Source organism: Xiphias gladius, chromosome 2, assembly GCF_016859285.1.
Source record: "Xiphias gladius isolate SHS-SW01 ecotype Sanya breed wild chromosome 2, ASM1685928v1, whole genome shotgun sequence".
In the NCBI taxonomy this organism is placed as follows: Eukaryota; Metazoa; Chordata; class Actinopteri; order Istiophoriformes; family Xiphiidae; genus Xiphias; species Xiphias gladius.
In genome coordinates, this window is record NC_053401.1 from 10,804,417 (window position 1) to 10,830,168 (window position 25,752).

At 37.7% G+C, this 25,752-nt stretch overlaps 3 protein-coding genes across 4 annotated transcripts; all 3 read right to left on the reverse strand.

Moving 5' to 3' along the window:
* Positions 1-5,975: 5,975 nt before the first annotated feature.
* On the reverse strand, positions 5,976-11,690 carry ube2nb (ubiquitin-conjugating enzyme E2Nb). The gene is made up of 4 exons (XM_040150127.1): positions 11,567-11,690; positions 9,557-9,803; positions 7,803-7,943; positions 5,976-6,238 (listed from the first exon to the last, which is right to left on the reverse strand). Exons 1-4 carry the CDS (start codon positions 11,594-11,596, stop codon positions 6,195-6,197), a joined length of 462 nt encoding a protein of 153 aa, XP_040006061.1. The 5' UTR covers positions 11,597-11,690; the 3' UTR covers positions 5,976-6,194.
* A 1,541-nt stretch (positions 11,691-13,231) lies between these two features.
* Positions 13,232-16,256, reverse strand: mrpl42 (mitochondrial ribosomal protein L42). 2 transcript variants are annotated; one of them, XM_040151857.1, is made up of 5 exons: positions 16,094-16,256; positions 15,519-15,582; positions 14,799-14,883; positions 13,826-13,989; positions 13,232-13,357 (listed from the first exon to the last, which is right to left on the reverse strand). In XM_040151857.1, the coding sequence occupies exons 1-5, from the start codon at positions 16,170-16,172 to the stop codon at positions 13,312-13,314; spliced, it is 438 nt and encodes a 145-aa protein (XP_040007791.1). In that variant the 5' UTR covers positions 16,173-16,256; the 3' UTR covers positions 13,232-13,311. The 2 variants fall into 2 exon arrangements, with proteins under 2 accessions (XP_040007791.1, XP_040007800.1); XM_040151866.1 differs by lacking the exon at positions 16,094-16,256 and adding an exon at positions 15,959-16,082.
* A 453-nt stretch (positions 16,257-16,709) lies between these two features.
* On the reverse strand, positions 16,710-24,172 carry pwp1 (PWP1 homolog, endonuclein). Its single transcript, XM_040151843.1, has 15 exons — positions 23,977-24,172; positions 22,740-22,798; positions 22,030-22,205; positions 21,793-21,878; positions 21,391-21,487; positions 21,093-21,203; positions 20,783-20,913; positions 19,989-20,062; positions 19,694-19,790; positions 19,506-19,567; positions 19,274-19,385; positions 18,512-18,602; positions 17,900-18,021; positions 17,639-17,744; positions 16,710-17,407 (listed from the first exon to the last, which is right to left on the reverse strand). The coding sequence occupies exons 1-15, from the start codon at positions 24,040-24,042 to the stop codon at positions 17,313-17,315; spliced, it is 1,485 nt and encodes a 494-aa protein (XP_040007777.1). The 5' UTR covers positions 24,043-24,172; the 3' UTR covers positions 16,710-17,312.
* Between the last annotated feature and the right edge of the window lie 1,580 nt (positions 24,173-25,752).

Consider the following 25,752-nt stretch of genomic DNA (forward strand, 5'->3'; position numbering starts at 1 on the left):
CACACTATAATGTATATATAAGCATATATTAGAACATTTTAAAGCATTAATTCATGTATTTAACAGTTTTAACTTCTCATATGAGCATCTCCATCTAGCATGTTAACAGTTAATAAATGATTGATAACGTATATTTTCACTTTAATCATATATAATTACACATGTAAAAGGAAGATTTATGACTGTTACTGAACAAATCATTCAAAGGTGGGTTTAAAAGAGTTTACAAATGTGTTCAAAAGTCATAAAACATGGAGCGTGAAGATTTATTCTTGACCTCGGAAAAAGTAGTTTGACCAAAAAGGTAATTAATTCAAAGTCCACTTACTAGTTCTCCTGGAGCTTTTAGCCAGTTTCTCATGGCCTTCATCAGCGGGAATTGGAAATTGTGGTGGGTTAAAAAAAAAAGTGTTGTTGAAGTATTTAATACATTTTCTTTTAGTTGATCATTAGTCAGCATTTGGCCTAAACCAAGTTTTTAACAAAATCTTTAAGAAGGCAGAAAGAGTCCTCAGTATTTCTTCTGGGAATTTGGGCATCTTAATAGCCTGTGATTAAAAAAATCAACCTGTAATTAAAAAAAAAATCAACACATGGTGGTAGATATTTATAAGTGAAAACAGTTTCACCTCACCATAATTCTATTCCTGGCATTGCAGTGAAGGCTTTGAAACGGCAGTTATGTAGACCTTCAGATAGTCTTAATTGTCCCAGAGGGAAATATGTTTTCACAGCCAGTACATATTCTATCTGATTAGGGGAAATACAATTTTCATGAAATATACAGTTAACTTAAAAAATAAAGTATGGAAAATAAAAATATTATTATAGTAATTTTTTTTTTTGGGGTGGAGTGGCCTTAATATTTCTAAAAACCTGGAACAGTCCAGGATTTGAGATCTCTCTGTGAAATAATGGAAAGGAATTTGTGGGGTTGTGTTTTGACAAGCACCTCTGTCCCAGTAAGTGTGGTGATCGTTTCAGGTAAATCCCCACTAAAAATCTTACTTTAAAGTGACTGTCTCATGCTTCTGCCTCTTGTTCTGCCGTCACATGTTGGAAGGTCTGTACATCTGCCGTCCAAAGTTGGCTAAAGCAAACCCTACAATGTGGTCGTGAAGTCATAATTAAGTCTGGATAAAGGCAAATCAGGTCTAAACGAATGACAACAACGAACAGAGAACATGCAGATGCTGTGTTGGCCATGTGAGTTAACCACAAGAGATAACAAGACAGCAAAGCCATTACACACTATTACAGTAATTGACCTTAACTACCAACCCATGTGTGTCTCATATATGAGCTCATATTTATAAATAAATAATAACCAGAGATTTTCTGAGGATGGAGAGTGCAATAACAAACCATTTTCAGAGACAACAGCCTCCAAGACTAGTTAATGTTTTGTCAGATATTTCAGATAGCGAGGGGAATCGTTTCCTGCAACTCCACTCAAAGAATGGCTGCATACCAGCCCGAATGACTCACTGTTGCCATATAAACCAAGCCATGGCCATAAAACATTGCGAAACCTTTGTTTCTGGTGAGGAAACGCAAAAAAAAAAAAAAAAAAACACGGGCTTCCAACACAGGTGCCTCCTGCACGAAGGCAGACGTTGTAGTGAAGAAAGTATTCTAGGTATTGAGTACAGGGCAAAGAATGAGGTTAAAAATTGTATTTGCTGAAGTTTCTGCATATCTTGACTGCCAGAAATACTTGTTTCTTAATGAGAAGAAGATGCAGTTTATAGAGATCAAACAGGAATTAAGTCCTGAGGGAGAACACCACCAAAGCCTGAATATAAAAAGATTAAGGATCATCAGAAGCTGTGAGGAAAACGTAATTATTTCTATGAAACACCTCAGTTAAAACAACCCAAAGGTATGAAGTTGTCTGGTCCGGCTAAATGTGATTGTAGCGCCATCTTGTGAAATTATATGGAACGGCAGGAGGAAAGAGCACGGGGGGGGGCTTGCAAGAGACCCTTTTCACAGCAGACATTTTGACATGTCAGAGCAAGAAAAGCACAGGTGGAATTCACATTAATAACCATGGTTTGAAAACCTAATGTTGATATTTGAAAGGGCATTTTTTACTTTCAAACCAAGTCTTCTGAGTGTCTTTAAAATGTCCAGTAGGTAGTAGGTTTTGCAATTTTAAAAAACTTAAATTTAAGACTTGAATTGCAACCGTCCACGGTTTGCAGTCGCTCATCTGAACTTAGATACGACTGACACAGTGTAGCCCGATTGGACAGAGGACTGATTGATTCCATGGAGCCTCAATTGCGTATCCTCGGTCGCCAGAATGTTCCAAGTCGCATTTTTTCCGTGGGGAATTTTGGTGTCTGAATATCACCAATCCAAAATAGGCAACTTGATTTTTTTAGAACTGAAAACAACAAATTGAATATAGTGTTGGACTGAATATTGGAAAGTTGAATTTCCTACCTGAATTTGTTCAAATCAAGTTTTTGAAATTGTACAACTTGAAAACGCCTACTCAAAGTTTAAAGAGGGGAATTTAAACCCCATTAATAGATGGGTTTCAACAAAAAAATATGTCTGTTTTATACATTTAGGTAAGTAAATGAGTATTTAGTAGTTATTCAATTTCAGACTTGGCAATTCATTTGCTTATAGAGCTAAAATCCTAAAAGCCTTTCTTTGCTCTTAAACTCCAACAAGTCAAAATGTCTGCTTTGAAAAAAGGGCTTTTTGTCCAAACTTTGATCAATATTCTTTCATTCCAGTCACTGTCAACCAGGTGCCATCAAGCTTCAAGAGTCTGCATGTTTTCATTCCAGCGAAAGCCTCTTAAAATGATAATAGGAGCATCTATGGGGAACTATAAAGGGGTCATTTCGGGTAATCAACATAAAGTGGATTGTTAACAGCATCATTTTAAACCCAAGAAGAAATGTTTAATGCGGGAATAGTCATGTAGTTATGAAAGATCTAGTGCTTGTTACTGAGTTTTATGGTAATTTTACTGTATTTTTTTTTGTGTTTCTTATGTATGTTATTGAATTTGTACCATTTAGTGCTGTTCTGCATGTATATCTTGTTGAGGTTTGTGCTCTTCTGTATTTTTTAAATGGGTTTTGTTCTATTTCGTATGCATTTCTCGTTGCGCTTTGTCTATTCATAGACTTTTACGTATTTCAAATATCCATCCAGGGACAGACAAAATTAAACCCTGATTTTGTGGCACTGGTCTATGTTTCATACTTTCCCTTAAAAAAAAAAAAAAAAAAAGGAAAAAAAAAAAAGAGGTAATGTAGGGTTTTTTCAGGGTGTGTGCGGTGTCTCAACAATGTTTCACAACTTCCTTCCACCCATGGTCAATTGTTATGTCCTTGCTCTGATGAGGGCTTTATTGGCTAACATCACAGACACCTAAAATAGATTTTGTGGGCTGCAAATTCAAACGTACCAAATGGCTGTGCATTAAAAAGCTGTCGGAGCAACCGAGACAGCATCCAACAAGACACATGCATGGATTAAATTCGTAGCACTGTCAGACTTAACTGTACATTCTCACATCTAGGGGAACACAAATTCCACACAACATAAACCAGACAAGCCTCTACTTACTTACTCAACTCAGTTTATTTACAGAGTATTTGAAGAGCCATGTATGCAAATGTACTGAAATTACCGACAGAACTCTTCTTTTTCTTTACACATGGGGAGCTGATTAATCAGAGTTTGATCTCTCAATATTTTGATCTAGATGCTTCAAAAATCCAGTGAGTGACTGTTTCTTGGTTTAGATTGCTGTCAAGTTCCTCAGGGAAACAATAAATTAACCCGGTTTTAAGCCGTGCCCCGTCTTCCAGACTGGAGTAAATGCTGCGGTTAGAAACAGTGAATATTTCTGGGTGAGGACAGGACACAAACAGATCTAAGCAACACCAAGCCTGCGACATTCCAGTAAAGAGCAAGAAAAGAGGTCAATCAAAAGAGAACGCTTAACAAAAATAGTTTTACTACAGCATAACGTTACAGTCCTCCCTCAGATGAGCCATACAGTAGCAATATGATCATGGGGGTCTAAGTTACTGGACGACGAGTCACACTGATCCCTCAAACCCCTTAATACAGTATCTTTTAAAAGGAAAGTTTAAGGATTTTTGGAAAGCTTTTCTACAGGTCAACAATAAACCTCAGTGCAGAATTTGACGTAAGATTTCATGTAATCACTTTTAAGGGACTCTTGATTTCTAGCCAATAGAAAATCTATAACAACATGATGACGACCTTTAATCTTGAATACGTTTTATTTGTATTATCACTTTTTCTTCTACCACAAAGACCCGATCTTCCCTCTGGAATCAATTAAATTCACTTGCATAATCATCTCAGATCTTTATCATAGAAAGAGCAAAAGCAGGTTAAGACCAACTTAGGAAAGCCACGGTGAAAAACAACATCGTAATTGACGAGAAGACCTTCAAAAAAGCCTCAACTATCCCTTTAAAGAAAGCACCTCAACTCTCACAAACGCCCCTAAAGAAAAACTAGTTTGAACTGTCCTGATGTCAGTTTAGTTATGGTACATGCCTTTTTTTTTTTAATTAACACTGAAAATAAAAATGAGAACAGGCAACATAGACAGCATGGACAGACACTCTTTTTTTTTTCCAAAAAAAAAGAAAAGAAAAAAGGAAAGTAAAAACAGCTCAGGTTCCTACACTCTTTAAAAAAAAAAAAAAAAAAAAAAAAAAGACGTTTCCAGCACATCTTTGTAGACTGCTACCTTTCTGGATGTGTTGGCAATAGTTTTTTTTTTTTTTTTTTTTTTTTTAGTGTGTGAAAGTATTTCGCTCACCCTCCCCAAACTGTCCAACAAAGGAAAACAAACAGATGAAACAAACATCACATCCAGTTTCTGAGAATTTTTTTTTTTAACCCGTGGCAACATTTCATACTACTGCCAAACACACTGCTGGACATGACTCTGAGATAACAAAAATTTTACATCTAAACGGGCAGATTTTGGATTATTTTAAGCGTAATCCTCATCTAATTGGGCTCAGGCATCTAATCACACAACCTAAGACCAAGGTTAAGATGTAATTAATGAAAAGAGCTAAAATTGTTGGGGCCACAAATTGACACTAGCCATGAACTAAATGCTTTTAAATGTTAGCTGTGGCTATTAAGTACTGTGTATTTTCTACCGGCAAATTTGGCAGGTATACAGCAACTTTCAGGACATCTTCAAATTTATGATCCTCCCTCAGTTTTCTGTGGGTGAGAAGACCTCTTCTGTTTTTTTTTTTCCCAGTCGAGCAAGTCTCTTAAAACGGCTTCTTAAAAATCCTACTATATTTCCGCTTAAGTTACAGAGAAAATAGGATTGAAGAACGGTTTGATGATGTATTTTCTGTGTGGAACGCATTTCATGTTCTACAATTAAGATCAGCTTTGTTGTGGGATGAAAAAAAAAAAAAAATCGCAATATGCTTCACCTGTGTTCAGTATTAAGTGCCCCATGGGATGATGCTGAACTACAGTAGCTGCACCCACAAGTAAACATTCAGTGTTGTGAATTGGTGGTGTGCACAGGCACACACAGGTGGGGAAGTTCAACTAATCTTTTTGTTGAATGTACAGGCTTACTTCGCAAAAACTCATCATTTTCCCTAAAAGGAGCAAAGGGAGACTTCATCATTCATATTTTTCATCTGCTTGCTACTGGTGGGTGGAAAAGACAACTGTAGACTCTAATTTGTTGAAATAACAAAATCTGTCATCTCTCACAAACAGACATACAGATGTGTTGACAAATCATGCATGTGTTAAAAGAAGGGCAGCTTTAATATATATTTTGCAAACGTACCAGTATGTGCCTTGTTCAGGACAACATATTGCATGTTATTTTTAAGACTGTAGTGGGGAGGGTGTCATTCTCTGTCCATGCATTTAAATAGCAACACAGGAAAAAAAAAAAAAAAAAAAAAAAGAAATAAAGAAAGAAAGAAAACAGACTAACAAACATTTAACGCGTCTTAGAGAGGGAAATAAGTCACCCAGAGGTCTGCAGCAGTAAATCTTGTCATTTCTTTCAAATAGATTTGGACTTATAATCTTATTTTTTTCTCTTTTTTTGTGTCCGTTAAATTCAAATGTTGACAGAATAGGAGTACATTTTGTGGATCACATTCAGACGCCTCGTCTCTCTTCTTCTATACTTCAGTGTTGCCCGCGTAGAGCCTGGTCCATGTTCGGGCTGGGGGGGAGACAGAAAGATAAAAGTGGTTGTGGAGGGAGCAGGACTGTGGATAACAAAGTGTTGGAGAGTCTTCACAGATCTGCTTGATCAAACAAACTTCCAGGGCAATGGGCATCCTAAAGAAACTGAAATGTCAAAAAGATTTCCACATATGAAACCAGAACAATTAGTCAGTTTATCAAGTAGTCCAGAGAAAATTAATGAGCAACAATTTTGAAAAATTAATGGTTTCAAAAGTTTATCAAGACACAAAGCCAAACTTTTGTTGGTCCTAGCTAGCGCAGCAACAAAGGATTATTTTCATTATCCGTTAATCCGCCAGTTTTTTTCTTGACTAATCGTCTAATCTCTTGGTCTTTAAATTCTCAGAAAACAGCATCACCAAGGCCAAGTTGACATTTTCCAATTACTTGTTTTGGTCCACCAGCAGGTCAAACCCCAAGGATATTCAGATTCCTATGACAGAAGACTAAGAAAACCAGAAGATATTCACATATGTTTTAAGCTATAACTAGTAACTTTTCGGTATTTTTCCTAAAAAATGGCTTGAAATGATAAATCCATTATCAAAATTGTTGCCGCTGCGTTTTTGGCTGTTTGTCAAACAAAACAAGTGATCTGAAGACTTCACACTGGGCTCTGAGAACTTGTGATGGGCATTTTCCACTTTTAAATCAATAATGAATAAAAATCGTTGCGGCCTTAAATCAAAAACCCACTGAAGACACAACAACTGCTGTTTTTTTTTTTTCTCAGTTTACTTTGCTCATAATCATTAGAATTACAAGAAAACAACATTTTATAAGGTATTTTGGTTCACTAGTTCAACAAAGTTCTCAAGTATCTTCAACAAACAGATGTTGTAAAGGAGAGTTAGACGGCAGAAGAAAACAGAGTACCGACAAAGCCTCGAGCTTCATGAACAGAAAACCCAAAAGAAATGACACCACAGTCATGCAATGCCCATCAACAATTGTCTATATAACAGCTAAAACAATTTCACTGTCCTCATATAATCCATGCGGCACAACCATCAAGGCAAGCCTCTCAGCTTTTACTTGATCCTCCAACAAGGTGATCATGGGACAAATTGTCTCTCATTTTGTCAAGTTCCAGGGGTTATACTATTTTAATTCTGTGTGAACAAAAACATCTTTCATTTGAAGAAATCCCTTTAAAAGAACTGTGTTGTTCTGATTTATGAGCCGTTATTTCAAGATTATGTAATTACGATTGACAGACTTGAGAAATGCATAGATTTTTCATACTTAATGCCATATTTGCCTGTATTTACAGTCAGATGGAGTCACCAACTCAGTCCCACCCACAAAGGCGCTGACAGGCTTTTTTTCCCCCCTCTCCAACCAGGAAAAATGCCATTCACGAAGGTAACACCTGAACTCTGGATAATTTGATGAAATTCTAAAGGTCTGGAATTGAGCTAATGGTTGCTGCCATCTGTCAAAGCATTTCCCAGACTGGAAAAATCTGTGACCACCTGAGTACAGCTGATCCTGAGTGCTTTATTGAGGGTTCAGGTAAATATGAATCTGCTCCTCACCTGTCTCAATGGCATGGCTTTCGTTTTTCTTCCACTGCTCTGCGACGTCGTTTGCCAGGGGATCATCTGGATTGGGAGCACTTAATAACGCCTGGATAGATAGCAACACTGTACGGATCTGCAGGGCTGGAGACCACTTATCTGGAAGAAGGAAAGTTTGGAGAAAGATGCAAAGAGAAACAAAAATAACAGTTTATTGCTCAAATTGGGAAAATGAGGGAAACTTCAGGGTGATACGGCTTTCGGTATTAGTGGTTATGCAGTCCCACGTAGGTGCAACGAGCCAGTGACAGACACCGTGAGCAGCATCAATCATCGCTGACAGCTGAAGCTGACCTGTAATTGCTCTGAGATCCACGTTTTCCTCAAGCTACTAGATAATGGAAAACAACCCTGGCTCTTGTGAATCTAATAAATCAAAATAAAAAAATATGAGAGAGTAACATGCGGACACAAGTGCAGATCAGTGTGCCTACAAATCACAGTCTGTTGCAATATTTTATTAATACCTCAAAGCAACTGTGGCCACCCATCTGCTCTTGTCTGTTCCGCTCTTGCCAAGTAAACCTGAGTTTATTTAACCTCTAAACTTAATTTGATAGATGTAATCCCATCTGCTTCCTGAAGCTTCGTCTCACAAGACCATTTTTATGCAAATATAACTGGCTGCTTTTCCGCCATCTCATATTATAAAAAAGGTAATTGCTGATCTGATACCACAGTCTGGCTGTGACAATAAAATTCTATGCCTCACACTGCTGGTGTGCAATAATGTGCTAATTTCGCACTTTCTGGCTGTCAAAGATGTGTGAAACGGTTGGGCAGATGTAAGGTAAGTGTATTGCTCCACTTGTTTGATTTAATAGCTGAGAATGAATATTCCTATTATTATTACCAGTATTATAAATCTTAATTTGTTCTAATGTGACACCCCCCCCAATTTGGATATTCCCTACATCCAGAATCCAAAAAATTTCACATTTTTATAAAAATGTTCAACTTGCCAATTAAACAGTACTACTTAAGATGCCAATAAATAATATTTTTGCCATTAGCATTAAATCAACTGGCTCCGTGTGATGTGAAAGGGTTGAGGGTACTACGAAACCCACAGAGAGTTAACACCCTGCTTGATAATTCAGATCATTGTTTTGATTCGCCAGCCTCATTTAGACTGCATAGTAGCTTCCCAAAAGCTCATAGCGGGCCCCCATAAAATGTAACAGGCAGTCTTTTCCCATAAACAATTTTGATGAGTCTAGTGTTTGCTACGTGCCCAGCATAAGACAACTGAAAGCCAAAGTAAAGGAGTGTTTTGGGAAGAAAGAGAAGCTAAAAACACATATTTTTCTTAGGGGTTTCTGAGGAACGACTAAGTATTGGACTTCCTTTGGTCAGGTGGACAAAAACAAACCTCCAATAGGATGCCCATGATGCTCTGTCTCATCTGGATACAGTATGTAAGTTGCCAGTTGTTTGCTACCACATTAGTAATAATAACTTGATAGCCAGTGTATGCTGTATAGGCGTAAAAGCCATTAAGCCATTAGTGTGGTAATAACTGTTTGAGATACACCTAATTTTTTTTTTTTACTAATTTCAAGATTGGAAACAAAACCGTGCAAGAACAGTCCTGAGTGCTGTCAGTGCGGTTCCACACTGGAGCCAACGAGAAAAAACAAACAAACAAAACCCCATCAAGTATATAGACAAAAATTCTTGCTTCTTAGTTTCTTTCTGCTTTGTGTTCTTACCTTTCAAAATGTCTAAACATATTCTTCCCAGTTTGTCAACATTGGGGTGGTAGATTTTGGTCATGAATCGCACTTTGGGAGCTGCCATGGGATACTCTTCTGGAAGAAATAGTTCAAGTTTAAATGTGCCTCCTTCAAAAGGAGAGTCTTGAGGCCCCGCAATGAACACGTGGAAGTAACGTGCATTCCCTTCATCAGGCGTAGCCGTGATCCCTGGAACAGGCTCTGCCATCAACCGCTGTGTCTCCTGAGTGTGGTCAGAATGAGAAACACACAACACTGTTGTTAACGACTCTGAATAAAACTAGAATTACCACCTTGCAGTTTTATACCTCTGCCAACCGGTCAAGTTGCTGTTTACATCCATGTCTGTCAAGATTCATCTATGTAGTGAAGACTTTGAAGGATTTTAATAAAAAGGTATGAAATGTTTTTTTTGTTATTATTTGTGGTATAGGAATATATAAATAAAATTGATTTGACTTGACTTTGTCAGGCTTTGTTGTTGTTCTGCTGTATGTCTACTGTATTACTGTCTAAGTTCAGTGACAGAAACAAAAAACAGTCAAATTCCTTGTATGTGTTCACATGCATGGCCAATAAAGCTGACTCTGATAGAACACAAAGTTTTGGTCATGACAGCCACATGCTTAAAATACGGATTTATACAGATGCAAAGAAAATACATTTTTTTAAAAAGGTTTTGTGGAAAGAACTGTAGATGTGTCAGCAGACAACAGACTTTTAGATCTCACCCGCATTGAGACAAAAAAAACAAAACAAAAAAACCAAGCAAGTTTAAAATAGCTTGCTTTGACCAACCTAATGTCCAACACCTAAAGATATTGTGTTTACTATAACATCAGGTTAAGTTTATTCACATTTTCAGTGGAAACATTTTTAAATATTCACATATAGCCGCTGGAACCAGTGAATTTCCAGCATTTTTACTTGAAAATTACTACAATGATTTATGAATCTGCCATTTCCTTTTCTGTCAATAGACTAATTGAGTAATCAATGCACAGTTTCAGCTCTAAATTAGTTTTTGATCCATTCTACATACAGTTTAGTAAATTTCTATCAAAAATTGAGTTGCAGTATTATAAGTTTTACTTCAAATCAACAGAGTGTTGTGCGACACTAAGGGCCAGTGGAAATGAAAAGAGGGAAGTGGAACATTATTTCTGCATTTGATCAAGCAGGTGCACCGAAACACAGGAAGGAAACTGATCCAATTCTGTTATAAATACAATTATTTATTTTTCTGCGATTGGAAAACAAACTACAGGTTTCCATTATGGCAGCTGGGTCTTGTTTTCACTTTGTCACCATTAAGTTACTGTGAGAACCGGCTAAACCTGAGAAATAGCTGCTAGATGTGGCGGAAAAGACTGATCGCGCCCACTGCCAGGCCTGGCCCGACGAAGTCAAGTCGCAGTGAGGTTGAAGGAGTGGACCGCAGCGCAAAAGGCCTTACAATTCTGCTTTATTTTTCGTTTCGCTTTACACAAAAGAAGCAATACGAACATGTTGGCTTTACTGCGGGTATTTAAATGTGTGGAGACCACAAGGGCAGCGTTTCACATCAGCGCCAGACATGTGTACCAATCACCAAAGCTACAGCTGCTAGCCTAGCTTACATAGCGAATCCATTCATATGGCGACTGGGACAAATGATCATTATTTGTTGATTCGTACTACAAATTAGCAGCCCGGGGCTGTTAAAACTCCATTGTAAATTCGACAATAAATCTACTTGTACAAAAATTCAACCACGGGCAGAGCAGAAGGGAGTAAACGGAAGTGGCAAACAAAACACTTGCAGACACGGACCAGCGAGCTAGCTCGATAACTAGCTAGATAAGAGCTAATTGTGCTAGCCGCGCTAACGTCGGGCTACACGCCGAATGGCAGTAACTCTACGTCCATATGCGCATCAAATAATCTTTACAATACAAACACAATGGCTCATTAAGATACATATACACTGTCCGGTGAAAAGTGTACCTTTATAATCCTACGAGGCAAACCGGCCATCTTGTGTTAGCTATTATATTTTTAGCCGTGGACTCGCCTTCTCTTCAGCTTGGACTGACTGAGTTGCCGGGGCGGGGACAGATAACTCACTCTTCCGGTGGTTTCAGATGACGTAAAGAAATATGCAGCTGTCTATGTAAAAATATAAACACTACATGTCATAAAAATATAAACAATAAAGTAATAAAAATATAAACTGCCGCCTGTCATAAAAATATAAACATTAATTTTAATGAAAATATAAATACTAATTATAATAAAAAGATATAAATACAAATACTGCGTAATAACAATACAAACACTAATTGTAGTAAAAATATAAATATTAACTGTAATAAAAATATTTTTTTTAAAGGAATTGTAATATGAACATTAAATGTAATAAAAATATGAATACTAATCATAATTTTACCTCAATAATTTGGGCATATTTTCCAACATTATCAACACAACTTAAAGTTCTTTTTTTTTTAATGTGATGTATTATGAAATCCCCCAAAACTAATTTTATTACAAATGTTATAATATGGAAAAAGTTTTTATTCACAAAATGCTGATTGTCTAAAAGAAAGCTTGAGAGAGCATATACACAATTAACACTTACAATTTAATCTGCCTTTATTTAATTGCATTCATTCATTTTTCTCCTTTACTGTAGTTTTGTTTTCTATTCCCTTTTATTAGATTTTAGTGTACCTTTCATCTACATTAACACTTTAGTTATGATAAGTAGAAAATGAAAGCACATTTTGATAATTACAAAATTGTCTATATGAAAATGAAAGTCTTGTCTTCTCTTTTCTGTTTCTGTAGTTAAATTGGAAACATAGTCCTTGAAACATAGTCAAGAGCTATATCGGAGGCTGTAAGGTCATTGTTTTAAACCTGTCTGCATCTTGTGATGTGCCTGATCTTGAACACTCTACACAAGGGCACTCGTCTAGTTTTTTCCTGCAGGCACTGTAGAAACAAACAGCTTCATATCTTATGGTGCAGAACTGCAGGTGCATTGTTGGTTTTCTCCAATTCAGTAACAGGGGCTACTCTTTCTTCAATCTATCGCAGGCGTAGATCAACATGTAGGACACATTTACATTTAATGGACTATAAATTATTACTAATGCATTTAATTTACATCCACAGCTGATGTTTATTACAGTTTCACTGCTCTCTTCTTTCTTGGATGCGTTTCATTTCTGCTGCAGAAACACTAAAGATTAAGGAGATATAGCAGCAAATCATTTTAACCAATTTAACTTTTTATGAAAAATTTTTTAAACTGTTTGAAAAGCAAAATGTGTAGTAAAACAATTAAATTGTTATATTATATTTGGACACATTTTAAAGCTCAGTAAACTCTAGCATAAACTCTATGATACGATTTACGGAGAGATTGTTGATACGGTAATGGGACCAGAGTGGTTCCCATATAATACTGAATTATGGTATACTGGTGCCAATCCATTAGATTATTTAGATTTACAGTATACTTGCAGGAGAAAATTTAAAAGGCCCTAAAATCTAGTGCAGTAAACATATACAGCATCACACTAGACTAAAAGAAAACTGTTTTCAAAAAAGCCATACAATTGTTCCATTGCAGAAGCACTGACTCACAGACTCCTGACAACTGAGTCAATATATAACAGTTTATTATACATCATTGTGACAATAACACAAACAAAAATGTGCAGTTTTGTAACTTTGGCCATCAACTATCTGTCCTTAGGAGGATCCTTCTTTCTGCGTCTCATGTGGTACCTGCAAACAGTGAAACAGAAAGGAATTAATTTTGATCTGAATCTACAGAGAGATTTTTGATGGGATGACATATTTTCTTTCTGCTCTCGCACTCTGCCTCACATTTAAATAACAAAAAAAAAAAAAAAAAAGAGACACAATGAGAAGCTACCTAGTGTCCTTATCAAAGTTGGCAAATGTTCCAGTCCTATTCCAGTCCTAACAGGCCTGCACAGGTAAATTACCAAGCTCCTTACTCATTTCTGTAGCTTGTCAGTAAGTAGGTCAGGTGTCACTTACAACGACTAATTCAGCCACATAGGCTTTTTTTTTTTTAAAGGCACTTTCAGCTAATGGGCAACTCAAGAGCAAATGCATAAAATCATAGGGAAAACAATCCTGAGGAATCCCTGTATTATGAAGCCAGCCTTTCTACCAACAGTGGTGTCGAAGGGCTTTGTCAATGCTGCGTGTTATTTGTGCACTTACTGTCCTACTGGATACCACCGGTGTTTGGTGGTGAAAAACATCTTGCTCAGCTCCTCTATAGTGGGCCCCTCTTTGTCCTTCAGCAACTCCTTGCTGAGGTGGGCCTTTAAAACCTGGTCGTGGGTCTCAGCCGGGTTGGTCACAGGGTTAGGTCGTTCTATAGGCTATAAAGATTTACTTTCATGAGCAAGGTTTCCTCTTACATTCATGGTAATGTCCAACAATCCTGCAACACTTTCCGTCAATCTTTGTGTTCTGGTTACTAATACTGATATATTTCTAACTGATGTACATCTGTGACAGCAGTATGCAGTCATGTTCATTACTTCAAATCTGTTTGCAGTTCTATGTTGATGTTGTGGTGGATTTTTAATGTTAGCAGCCATCTGCTATGAGAAACATGTGATTGCTTTGTGGCAGCTCAAAAGTATGAGTGTGAGAAGGTAGCATCATTGCTGTGTCTCATGGTTCCACCTTGTGGCAGGGCTATGAATAGCATTAAATCAGCACAGGCAATCTGTTTGTCATTTAACCCTTATAATTACTGGCTTTAATTGTATTTTGTTCTGTTTTTTTAAATCAAATTTAACCCATTCACATACGTAAATTTGAACTTAACACAGATGTGCTTGCCTGTAAAGCCTGTCAAGCCATTTGTTTTTCTTAACTGGAACTTCTGGACTACTTGTGATTTGACCAGTCACTTCAGTGGTTGGCTGTGATTTTCCAGAACCAAAGTTTATACGAAAAACCACTGTCAACCATTATCTAGCTTTTAAATTGTATCTCTTCAAGGAAAAAAGGTAGGCAAATGAGCTGCCAAGGTCAGAGAATCTACAGAAAAAGAACTGGAGCCTCTCATTTCTCACTTTCTTTGGCAGAAAAAGTCACAATCAGTCATCCCATACAGATTCTGTCATCAGACAACTGGCACATGCATATGTATGAGACTCGATAGAAAGCACTCTCTTACTTGTGTAAACTCATAAGGAATGTCGACAGTGGGATGGTAGCACACTATGGTTTTTCCATCTGAAGTCACGCCGATGTCCACGTTACTAAATCCAAAAGATTGGAAATTTATTGTCCTGATCCCAGTTATATCTTTATAACAAAGCACTACTTCAAACCTTTGAAGACAGCGCCTGACACGTTTCAGAATGGATAATAAAACTGCTGCAAACCAGCTGCTCTACAGCAGAGAGCCGACAAAACCATGTATGTAAGAAATCTAAGAAACGTATTATTATATTACAATTATTATTATTATTATATTTTTACATAAATACTCAAAAGATTTTGTTCACAATTACTATAATAATTAGCATATTTTAAACCCACAGGCAAAGTACACAGTCAACATCTATAATTTAGAAAACTTCCCAAGTGTTCATACAGTTACATTTACACAGCACAACCAGAGGTAATCTTCAAATTATTGAGAACCGTCTCCTGATAACCACATTGCAACTCAGCTGCCTCAAAGCTTAAAAATGCTTCTAAAACTATTCTATTTCTATTTGTTTACCTCTCATCCAGTATAATAAGGTCCATCATTAAAAGTGTTTTCTTAAAAAATGTACTGTTTATTCATTAAAATTGTCATATCATGGTTAAAATGTGGCTTAGTACCATAGCTAAACTAAATATAGATTTACGTTTTACTTATTCTGAATTCAAATTGTTAACATACCAGTTTGGGCCAACAGGTGAAGGACCACCGACACTGGCCTTCTGCCGAACTGGCACCAAACATGCTACAAGAGGGACACACAGTCATCACACATTCCACAGAATAAATAAAGAAAATACACACGTTTCAACTTCTTGGCCAGGAACTAAACATCAAATTTGAAGGTATAACTCAGCTGAAGACCACAGTTCGTGTAATTTTTTTTTGTTACTGGACATAATAACATTGAAATGTAGAGCCAAGCAGTTATGACACCTGCTAGCAAGTTGGTTGACCGTTGAGATACGAAGATAGTGGACCAACCGGTTTAACTTTTCCTATCATTCAATAAGGTATAATACTCTACACTATAAACTGATTTTTATCTCGAAAAAAATACACAATATACGGGTTTGACAGTGAAAACAAAAATAATGTTAGCCAGATAAATTTTAACCTACTAAACATATTCTCAAGGTTAGCTCCTGTTAGCTTTTACTGCCCACATCCTTGCGTTCGGTTATAAACGGTAAACTCACTCAAACTCACATGACCGCCGACAAATAACTTTTTAAATACGCATCCAGAGAGCTTACTTTGCACACGTCGCAGTGTGGTGCCGGTAGAAAACCGCGTTAAAAGACTGTGCAGTTTGCACAAATGAGCCGACGCCATGCTCAAATTTTTGGATGTGCGTCACTAGAACAATTCCGTGTTTGAGCTGCGACTAACTCACACTAGTTCCACTTCACCAGCTGACCGTGACGGGAAAGAGATAATGAACACCAACGACTCCGGCTCCCCTGTAAACTAATACTGTACTGTTCCATAGAATTTTTGAACAGCTTATGGATACGTGCTGTGCAGAATGGGATCTTCTTGCAATACATGTATTCCAAAGGCAAAAATTACCGAAAGGATTTCCTGGAGGATGAAATTCAAAAATGGTATTATCAGTGCATTGAAATTGCATTACTCACTCTAGCCCTCGTCTTTCAATACTGTTCTGAAAACATAATACATTTACTGTGAAATTCAAACTTCAAACTGGATGAAAACATATAGAATAAGAAATCGCTTTTACAATAAACAGTATTCTGTTAAGTTTCATTTGCTGGTTATGTATAATGTCATCATCTTTATGAATCTAACACCAACAATCCATCAGAGCTACTGGAGAATCACAAGAACATATAGGTTTATACATTTTTAAATAATGTATTTATTTATTGAATACACAGCATTTTGAAAAGTCAATGTTTGGACCCAGATTTCTGTACACTAGCTTCTATTAATCTTTTACTATTTATTATTACCAGGGAACCCATGTTTGAAATATCAGAAGGCAAATCAGTTCCTAGTATGCTTCATGTGAAAACAGTCTTAGCGTATTACAGTTGTACATTTGTACAAAAAAAGGAAAACTGAGGGGGTTTCAAATAATTAAAAACACAGTAATTCAAATATATGAATCACTGCTTCCATTTAAAAATCAAAAATAAATTGCTGGAAATATTCACTAATAGGAATATTAGAAACATTTTCTGGTCTTTTCTCAGCACGTCATTGAGTGTGCAAAGCCACTGTTGTTATTTGTAGTGAGAAACTGAACAATCTTCAAAGTCTTTTGAAGCTTTTAGCCTCGGTTTTCACTCTGGCCGTCTTTCATGAGTGCAGCCTCATTTAATACAATCCTGTTCCCATTAAACAAGGGGCTGCCAGGAGGAACGCAGCAACAAGCGGAGCAGCTTGATGTCTTTCCAGGGAAGCTCAGTTTATTCTTGTTTACAGGCTGTTGCTGCATTAGAAGGGTCACTAGGAGACGTCCATCTCTGATGTGGCCGCACTGCTGGATGCCTGTGATCCTGTGTTCACCACTAAGCGCTGTCGACTACCGAACACCTCAGCCACTAATGGAAAACAATCACAATAACATGTGAGTATTATTAAATTAACAACTGATCTCATAAATACAGGTCACGCACTGACAGGAAATAGATTTCCCGGCTTGCAATCATGCAATCAATAATTCATGTTACTCAAGAATTAAGCCACAAAATATCGAGCTTTTATCTGAGATCAACGCACAGAACAAATTAAGTGTTAAAGAAGAAAGACACTTAATTTAGTGTCAACTCTACCTGCTGCAACATCACTTATATCCCAAACCCTCAGACCATCCTTCTGTCCCCCAAAGGCATAGATGAAGGGCAGATCAGGGCAACATGAAGCACAGAACAGCACTCCCTGTTGAGTGAGGAAGTACATTGTTATAACACCTATAACAATCATCAACTTCATGATTTTGACGGGACAAAATACCTCTACAACAGACTGCAACCCCTGAGTGACAGGGGTGAAAGAATCTGTGATCTACATGCTGTACGTGTATAAGATCTTACCATTTTCATATCACGAGAGTGAACCAGATTGGGTTTGTTGCCCGAAACGTCCCAAATTTTAACGTGTTTGTCAGACGATGAGGTGACCAGGCATCCTTTAATCTGGCTGCTCAACTCCAAACCTGCCGAAATATTGAGGTGATTAGATCAGATATGTCATTACACGGTCAATGTAGGTCCACTTTCACGTAAAGCCATAACCAGAACACGTATGACACAAGGGCGGGGAGCTTGGTAGTCCATCAGCATTTTACAGGATCAGGCGTATTCAAGATTTCACTGGCAATTTCTCCATCCTTCTATCCGCTCTTTTTCAATGCCTGCTTATTCATGTTCATGGCTGCAGGATGCCAGGGCCTACCCAAAAGTTTACCCACATTTCTCTATGAACCAGCGATGTCCAACTATGGTCTCGTGCTTCCTTGGTGAGTTATACAGAACCATCACTTCCTTGCCACCACAGAAGAACAAAGTGCCAAAGCATTTGTGATGCTTATATAATATTATAATATAATTGCAGAGACAAAGCAGATCTGAACATTGTTTTGATAATAAACAGAATTTCTGCCTTGATCGTCATAAACACACACTCATATACAAACTTGTACCTACCTGACACTTCTTCATCTTGTGCCCTCAGTGTGAAAACAGGTTTATCTGAGCGTGCGTCCAGACAGTAGACAAAACCATCTTCTGTGCTGGCCTGAAACACAGCCAAACACTCTAGTTAACCACTGAGCTAGTAGAAGAAATAACAGAGAGAAGAAGAAACAAGGTCTGTTGCCCAGTGACCAGTGACGCACCAGCTACATTCATAATTGCTATCTGCAACCATTAAAACCTTGCTTTAAAAAGGCATGTGTCCGACGAGAGGCCTTTCAGTGTGGTTGTGCTATTGTATCATTGTTCTTCGTCCTGCGACGATGAAATATAAAAACACTGCAGAGAATATCTGCAATATGTGGTCTAGTTATTATTAACTATAATAATACAATTATTAATTATTTAAAAGCAAGTTTTTATTTCAAAAGCAACAGACTCTTTAAATTACACCCTTCTTCTTGACAGTATGCTACCAACATAAATTATGTCCCATTTGCCAACATGCACAGCTCATAACTTGTTGAAAAACAATTTTGTGTTCCAGCGGAATCGCAATCAATCTCATATCTTGAAAACAGTGATGATTACATTTTAAAAATTCATAATTAGCACGTCAGCCATGCATCCAATATTCATAAAGGTATATGAGGTTAAAAACGCTGACTTTATTTTTATCTAGCCTGAAAGGAACATTGTGAATCCTCATCGTCGAAAAGTGTTGTTACCAGCTTGTCTCCTTTAAAAAACCAGAAGGAGAACTTGAGTACCTACCAGGAAGTTGCAGGGTGAAAAGTGGTTCCAGACCAGACGCTCCACTTGACCACTAAACCTCCAGGTCCGATTGCTGTTGTCTGGATTACGGCAGTCGTATAGGACAGCTGTCCTGAAAAGGGAAGATGTTAATCCTGAATCCACTGAATGTAAAGCTTTGTTTACAATATCAACTGTTTATTTCCTTCCACCTCATTCTATAAAACTAATGACAACACTAGATGACACTTACTTGTCATATGATCCTGATATCAGAGTCTGTGCCTCAAATGGGTGGAATGCTATTGTCTGAACCTGAAAGATAAAAGATTTTGTTTTCTAGAAACTGAAGCCAGCAAATTCTGGGGTTGTGACACCCAATAACCACAGTGCATTACATTGAGCATCATTCTTTTTTTTTTTTTTTTTTAAATTAAAGACCTTATCAGTGTGTCTGCGCAGAGTTGTGGCTGGTTTGCCTTGAGTTAGATCCCACAAGATAACAGTGTCATCTGCTGATCCACTGGCCAACACATTCCTAAGACAGACAAGGTTTTACAGGTTACTTTGAATTTGAGTTGTACACATACACAGTTAAGGTACATAAACATAATATGTACATAATCCAAAATAATGATGAATTTACAAAGTACATTTCACTATCATTAGGTGCATTATAGATTTTTTTTTTTTTTTTTTTTTTTTAAATCAGTGATACTCCCATCAAAGTACTCACTTGACCAGCTTGTTCCAGGACAAATCCAGCACTGCATCTGCGTGCCCCTCGACAGGCTCTGCTGCTGCTGCCCCCTGGTATCACCAAGATCAGAGAGCGATGTGTTAATGATATCTAACAGAGCAGGAAATAATGCAGGAGAGCAGGTCAAGCACGTCTACTGAAGGCACCCGTCCAGAGCTGCTTGTCGGATGGTTAAATGGCTGTGGAAACGCACTCCCCCACACCTTTCATAGGCATTTCATGGTGTGATTGGCCAACTGTGTGGAGGTAAGAAAGTAAACAGGGTTTGAACCTCTCTCTTTGCTCTTTGTCTTTATTTATTACACAACTATTTCTGTCACTTTTGTGACAGAAATGTGAACAACCTAGTGCGTCACTGTGAATGTTTTCAAGGAGAAACTGTCTGTATGTGTGTGTGTGTGTGTGTGTGTTATCCCCATTTTGAAACAGTATTGCGTCTCCCCCCTCTCTGTAATGGCAAGCATTACTGTTCGGAACCGCTATAAACACTCTTGCCTTCTGACATTGTTGGATGGCATGTAGACACATAGTAAAAACTAGTTATTTTTCTAGCATAAGCCTGACTTAATAATTCTTTCAAAAACTTGAAAACATAAAAATTACTTCCAATCAAGTCAACAAATCCTTACTCAATTAGTTGGCAATTTTATTTATTTGTTTTTCTAATAAAATTTTACATTTTTTTTTTTTTTCAGCAAGCCTTTTACCAGACCAAACTCTCACCATACAGACGCTTGTATATTATTATGAGACGCCGAACAGGGCTGTACCTTCTTGCTCTTCTTTTTCTTCTTTGAGGCCTTTTTGCTCCCCAGGGAGAAGGCTGGCTCTAAACAGTCCACCACATCCAGGTCCCACACGTCTATTTGAGGAGTCATATTGCCCACCGCGGCGTAGTTGGCTGCAGTAAGGACGAACAAAGCAGGTTTTTTTTAATTTTTTTTTATTTTAACATCTATTTAATCAGGAAATCTCACTTCCTCTTTTGCAAAAGAAATTTATCCAAAAGATTAAGATCAGGAAAGCACAGTGGACTCAGAACGAGGCACATTTTCAACACTGACTCGAGACTTTTCTTACCTGGTCCTTCACCGGGGTTCGGGTCAAAGTTTAGCCACTCCACACACAGTGGGTAAGCCGGCAGCAGAATATCATGATGAACATACAGAGAGTTCTCCTCTGAGTTATAAACTGTAAAGTAAGCAATCAATTGTTAAAGATATATTTTAAAAATATAATAAGATTTGCAATGTGTTTGTGGAGAGGAGTCATAGTTAATACATTTTTATTTCATATATTTCCAAAGAACAGATGATATTTTCCTGTGCCGGAAGAATATTCACCATCATCTTATCATGTGGCATATGAAGGTATTTACCATAGATCTCCAAGTTGCAGCAGTCCTTCTCTGCTCTGCCTGCCAGGATCAGATTATCACTGGCCTTGATTTGGAAGTCTTCTCGCTCATACTGGTCCTAGAAGGAAGAAAAAAAATAACCTCAACACTAATTAAAGATAAATCCCCTTTACACAAATGAGTATAACAATTGGTCTTCTTTAAGCCGTTTTTTCTAAGTTTTGTAAAATATTACATTTAGCACCAGAGCTACAATGTCATGACTTTTACACAGGTGTAATGACAAACTAGCACTGGAATGCAAATTTTTAAATCAATTAAGCAGGATTTTCACAACTATATGTTGGTGGTTGATATCTTTAGGTGCTGAGTGAAGTGAGATTAGACTGAATCAGGATGAACAGAAGCACTGAGGGCACTCACTGTATCTTTGAGGGTGATGTAAGGATCCTCCTCATTAGTGCTGAACACTGTGAGCCCAGCCAGACTGTCCCCGAGATTAGCGGTCACTAAATTTAAGAGACACAAACAGTAGAACAAGACTCTCAGCAAAGTTTAAATAGACCCAAATTAACTGGTAAAACACAACGAGAAGTATTAAATTAGTCTGGACTGTAAATACCAAAGAACACACATATTGTGCAAAAATACCCGACTCACCTGTATCTTCTTCATCATATTTATCCAGGCCGTACTCTGCCAGATCATCATCTTCCTCCTTTCCTTCTTCATTCTCGTCCTTTGGAACATCAGCAACATCAGCTTTAACGTTACTCAGATTCTGTACTGGAGCCATACCCTCATCATCCTCTTCTTCATCATCTGCTGCTAGTTCCCTGATTTAGAGGAGTAGAATATAAACAGCATTGGTTCAGCTTCAGCTTTTTGGCTATGTAGAGAGAACATTAATATTTCATTTAGGGCTGCAACTAACAATTATTTTCATTATCAATTATTTTGCAGATTATTCTCTCAATTCATTGTTTGGTCTACATAATGTAAGAAAATAGTGAAAAATGCCTGTTGAATCTTTCCACAGTCAAAGGTTTCATCTTTAGATGACTTTTTTGTCCGACCAACAGTCCAAAACCCCAAAGAAAATCATCAAATTCTCACATTTGTAAACCTGGAACCAGATAATTTTTGCTTAAAAAATGACTAAAACGCTTATTCAATTACCAAAATACTTACCCATTACTTTTCTGTCAATCGCCTCATCAATTAATCAACTACTCATCGTCGCAGCTCTAATTTCATGTGCACTGGCACAGCGTTTAAGCTGCTGACATTTGAAGATATTGACAATAACAAGAGATAAAACAGAGGCACAAACTACAGTAATGTGTGTTTTTTTTTTTATCCCAACATACCCCAACTCCTCTTTTGCCTCAGTAATGATGCGCTGAAGCTCCTCTTGGCTCAACTCAACCTAAAGTGGAATTTAAGAAAAAAAAAGGGGGGCTCAAACAAGCTGATAAGCTCATGTGTCTGATCAGATGCAAGAAAAGGAGAGAGATATGGAGTATTTTACGTATCAGGTAGGTACAGTATTTTTAAGTTTTTTTTTGGCATTTTTGGTTAAATCTAATTCTCTATCTAATACCTATGAGTATTAGATAAGGAAACAGAGAAAAGTCAGATTTTTCATTCCAATTGGAAAGGCATCGATCTAATAAGGATCCTGTTGCAGGCATCATTACCTTTTTTTATGATGAACTTGCTGACCTTTCCTGTGCACCCGACTTTAATTAAGACAGTAATTAATATTTCCAGTAGGATCTAAAAGCTTACAATCTCAAAACAAAGGCAAACACCTTCAAAACAAAGTCAATAAATACAGCAATTAAGCCTATGGTGACCGAAACTGGGAAGTCGCCATAGAAAACAAGTCACCTCACAGCAGAGAAAAGTTGTAATTATACCGAGGAATTAAAGATGACCACTGTCAAAGAGAGACTCACAGCTAGCACCTATCACTTATGCAAAATTATCTATTCTAAATTTCCACATCACTCTGGTGTACTTACTCCCCCCCAAGTTAAATAAGTTCAATAAAAGGGTAAACTTAAAATAAAAGCAAAAATTTCATGATTATTTCACAGGTTCAATTGTATTTTTCAAAAACATTCCTGAAGCACTAGCATTTGTTGTAGGGCAACTATAACATGTTATGTGTTATCTGCTATATGTTTAAAATTCACATTTAAAAATAAAACATTTTTTTTGTGATTTGTGCCGATTTCCCATTTTTAGCACTGAACTAATTTGGGGTATTTTATATAAAAAAATTACACTTTTACAGTTTACAAAATTATCCTAACGTTCAAAAAGTCTTCAAAAAAGGTGCAGTTCTTAAAAAGTCTAACGTTTAGCTCCATCATCTTTTTGTAACTCTGTACAGTAGTTGCACAAAATGCGTCACATTATGTTACACGACAGTTTTTGTGCCGACAGTCTGCAGTGGAACATTATCTTTACCTAGAAGTGTAAATTAAAGCCAAAATCCTCAGAACTGCGGTCATTTAAATTAATAAAACAACACAGTGTACCTGCCATGTTGACACATTAGCCGCCGGCTAACGTTAGCTCGCCAAACATTATACTTACTTTGTCCGGGGTTTCCTTGGCAACGCCTCGCCTGACCCACCCGACACAAGTAATCTGGGAGCTCATACTGAATAAACTGTGTGATTTATCAGACAAATCAAATCAAATCTGCACCCGAACGTCCAAACTGCCTCACCTCAGACATGCACACAGTGGATGTACATGTGAGTTCAATTGGGCCCTGTGTCGCATTCAGATGGCGTCCAGAGAGCGTTGAAAAATCTGCCTGATCAAAAATATGGTAGCGACATAAAAGTAAAACCTCGGGGAACCCAAAAAACCCGAAAGAAAACTGTGACAAAAAACACCAATATATACCAATTAATAAAATTAAATAAAGTACATATGGGAGTTGCAAAGTATAATAAGAGAGCAACCCATTATAAAAGTGGGGGGTACCAGTTACAATGATCCAAATAATAATTGATCAATAAACTGTCCAGAAACATGCATCTGTGGGTAAATGAAGAAAGAAAAAAAAAAACGCTGTAAGAAATAAATGATCTATACGTAAAAAACATGAAAAAGGTGCTTTTAGGATAGTCCAGGTGGGTTATGTGCTCAATGGAGCATAAAGATGATGGCATCCTCTACAACAATATCAATATGTGACTCAAGAACGATGGCTCAAGTAGGGAATCAGAGCTGTTTCAGAACGCACCAATCTAGGGATTTCATGAACTTAGAGGTCATGGCCAGAGATTGTAGTCGTTAGGTGTGTTGGGGTGCTTCTTTTTGAGATATACAGGCTGAGATATACTGGAAGACGAGACATAACTGAGCGGAACCCTTGAGCTGTCAGGGTGTTGCCATCAGGGCCTGCCGTCTCACACTCAGCCATGACGCTCAGATGGTCTGATGTTGAGAGCTGTGGAGTGCTGTAGGAGGGAGACACTGGTGGACAGACATGAAGAAACAAGCTTTTAAGGAGACAACAGCGTCCTTGTTGAACCTTCTGCGGAACCGGTTTAGCCTGTGATGGTACTCATACCACTCCACACCTTCCAGGGAGTTGTTCAGTCAGAGTTTTCCTCTCCAGTTTCCTCTTGTAGTCGTCCTTGTTGTCTCCTCGTGAAGGCTCGGTGTCCATGGCTCAGTAGAGCTTTGATGTCCTTGATCACCTTATGGTTAATTGTTTAACAATGTGATGTCCTAGAGGGCAGATTGCTGTTCACGCAAACGTTAAAGTACTTTGTTATGCAGTCTGTGAGTCCATTTATCTCCTCCCCATCTGGACTGCAGAACACATCCCAGTCGGTCACTCTGAAAGAAAGGTTGTAGAGCCTCAGGGCCATCCCATCACCATCTTTGCCACTGGACTACATGCTTACTAAAAAGCTAAAGTAGACCAGCTTATGGTCAGATCTGCGGAGGGGAGGGAGGGCTGTGTAGCTACATGCATCCTTGTTATTTCCAGGCTCAATGTCTTGTTTTCTCTCGTTTTGCAGTCCACACACTGTTTAAATTTGGGCATACAAGAAACTTGGTTGACGTAGATAAATTCCCCTGATATTGCTATGAAGGCTCTTGGGTGTGATGTCCCTAGTCTTGACCACACCTTTAGGGAGCAACGTGTAGTTTCTAGATGGTGCACATTGTGCATAAGATTATAGAGATGGCACAAGCAGCATTTCTTGTTTATTTTTTCCACTGGTTCAGGGAGTGTGAGTCAGTATTTAATTCAATGTAGGTGCTGCAAAACTATGAAAAGTTATGTACATATATACAGTATCAGGGTTGAACATCAGTTTCTGTGACAGACCCAGAGAGGACAGA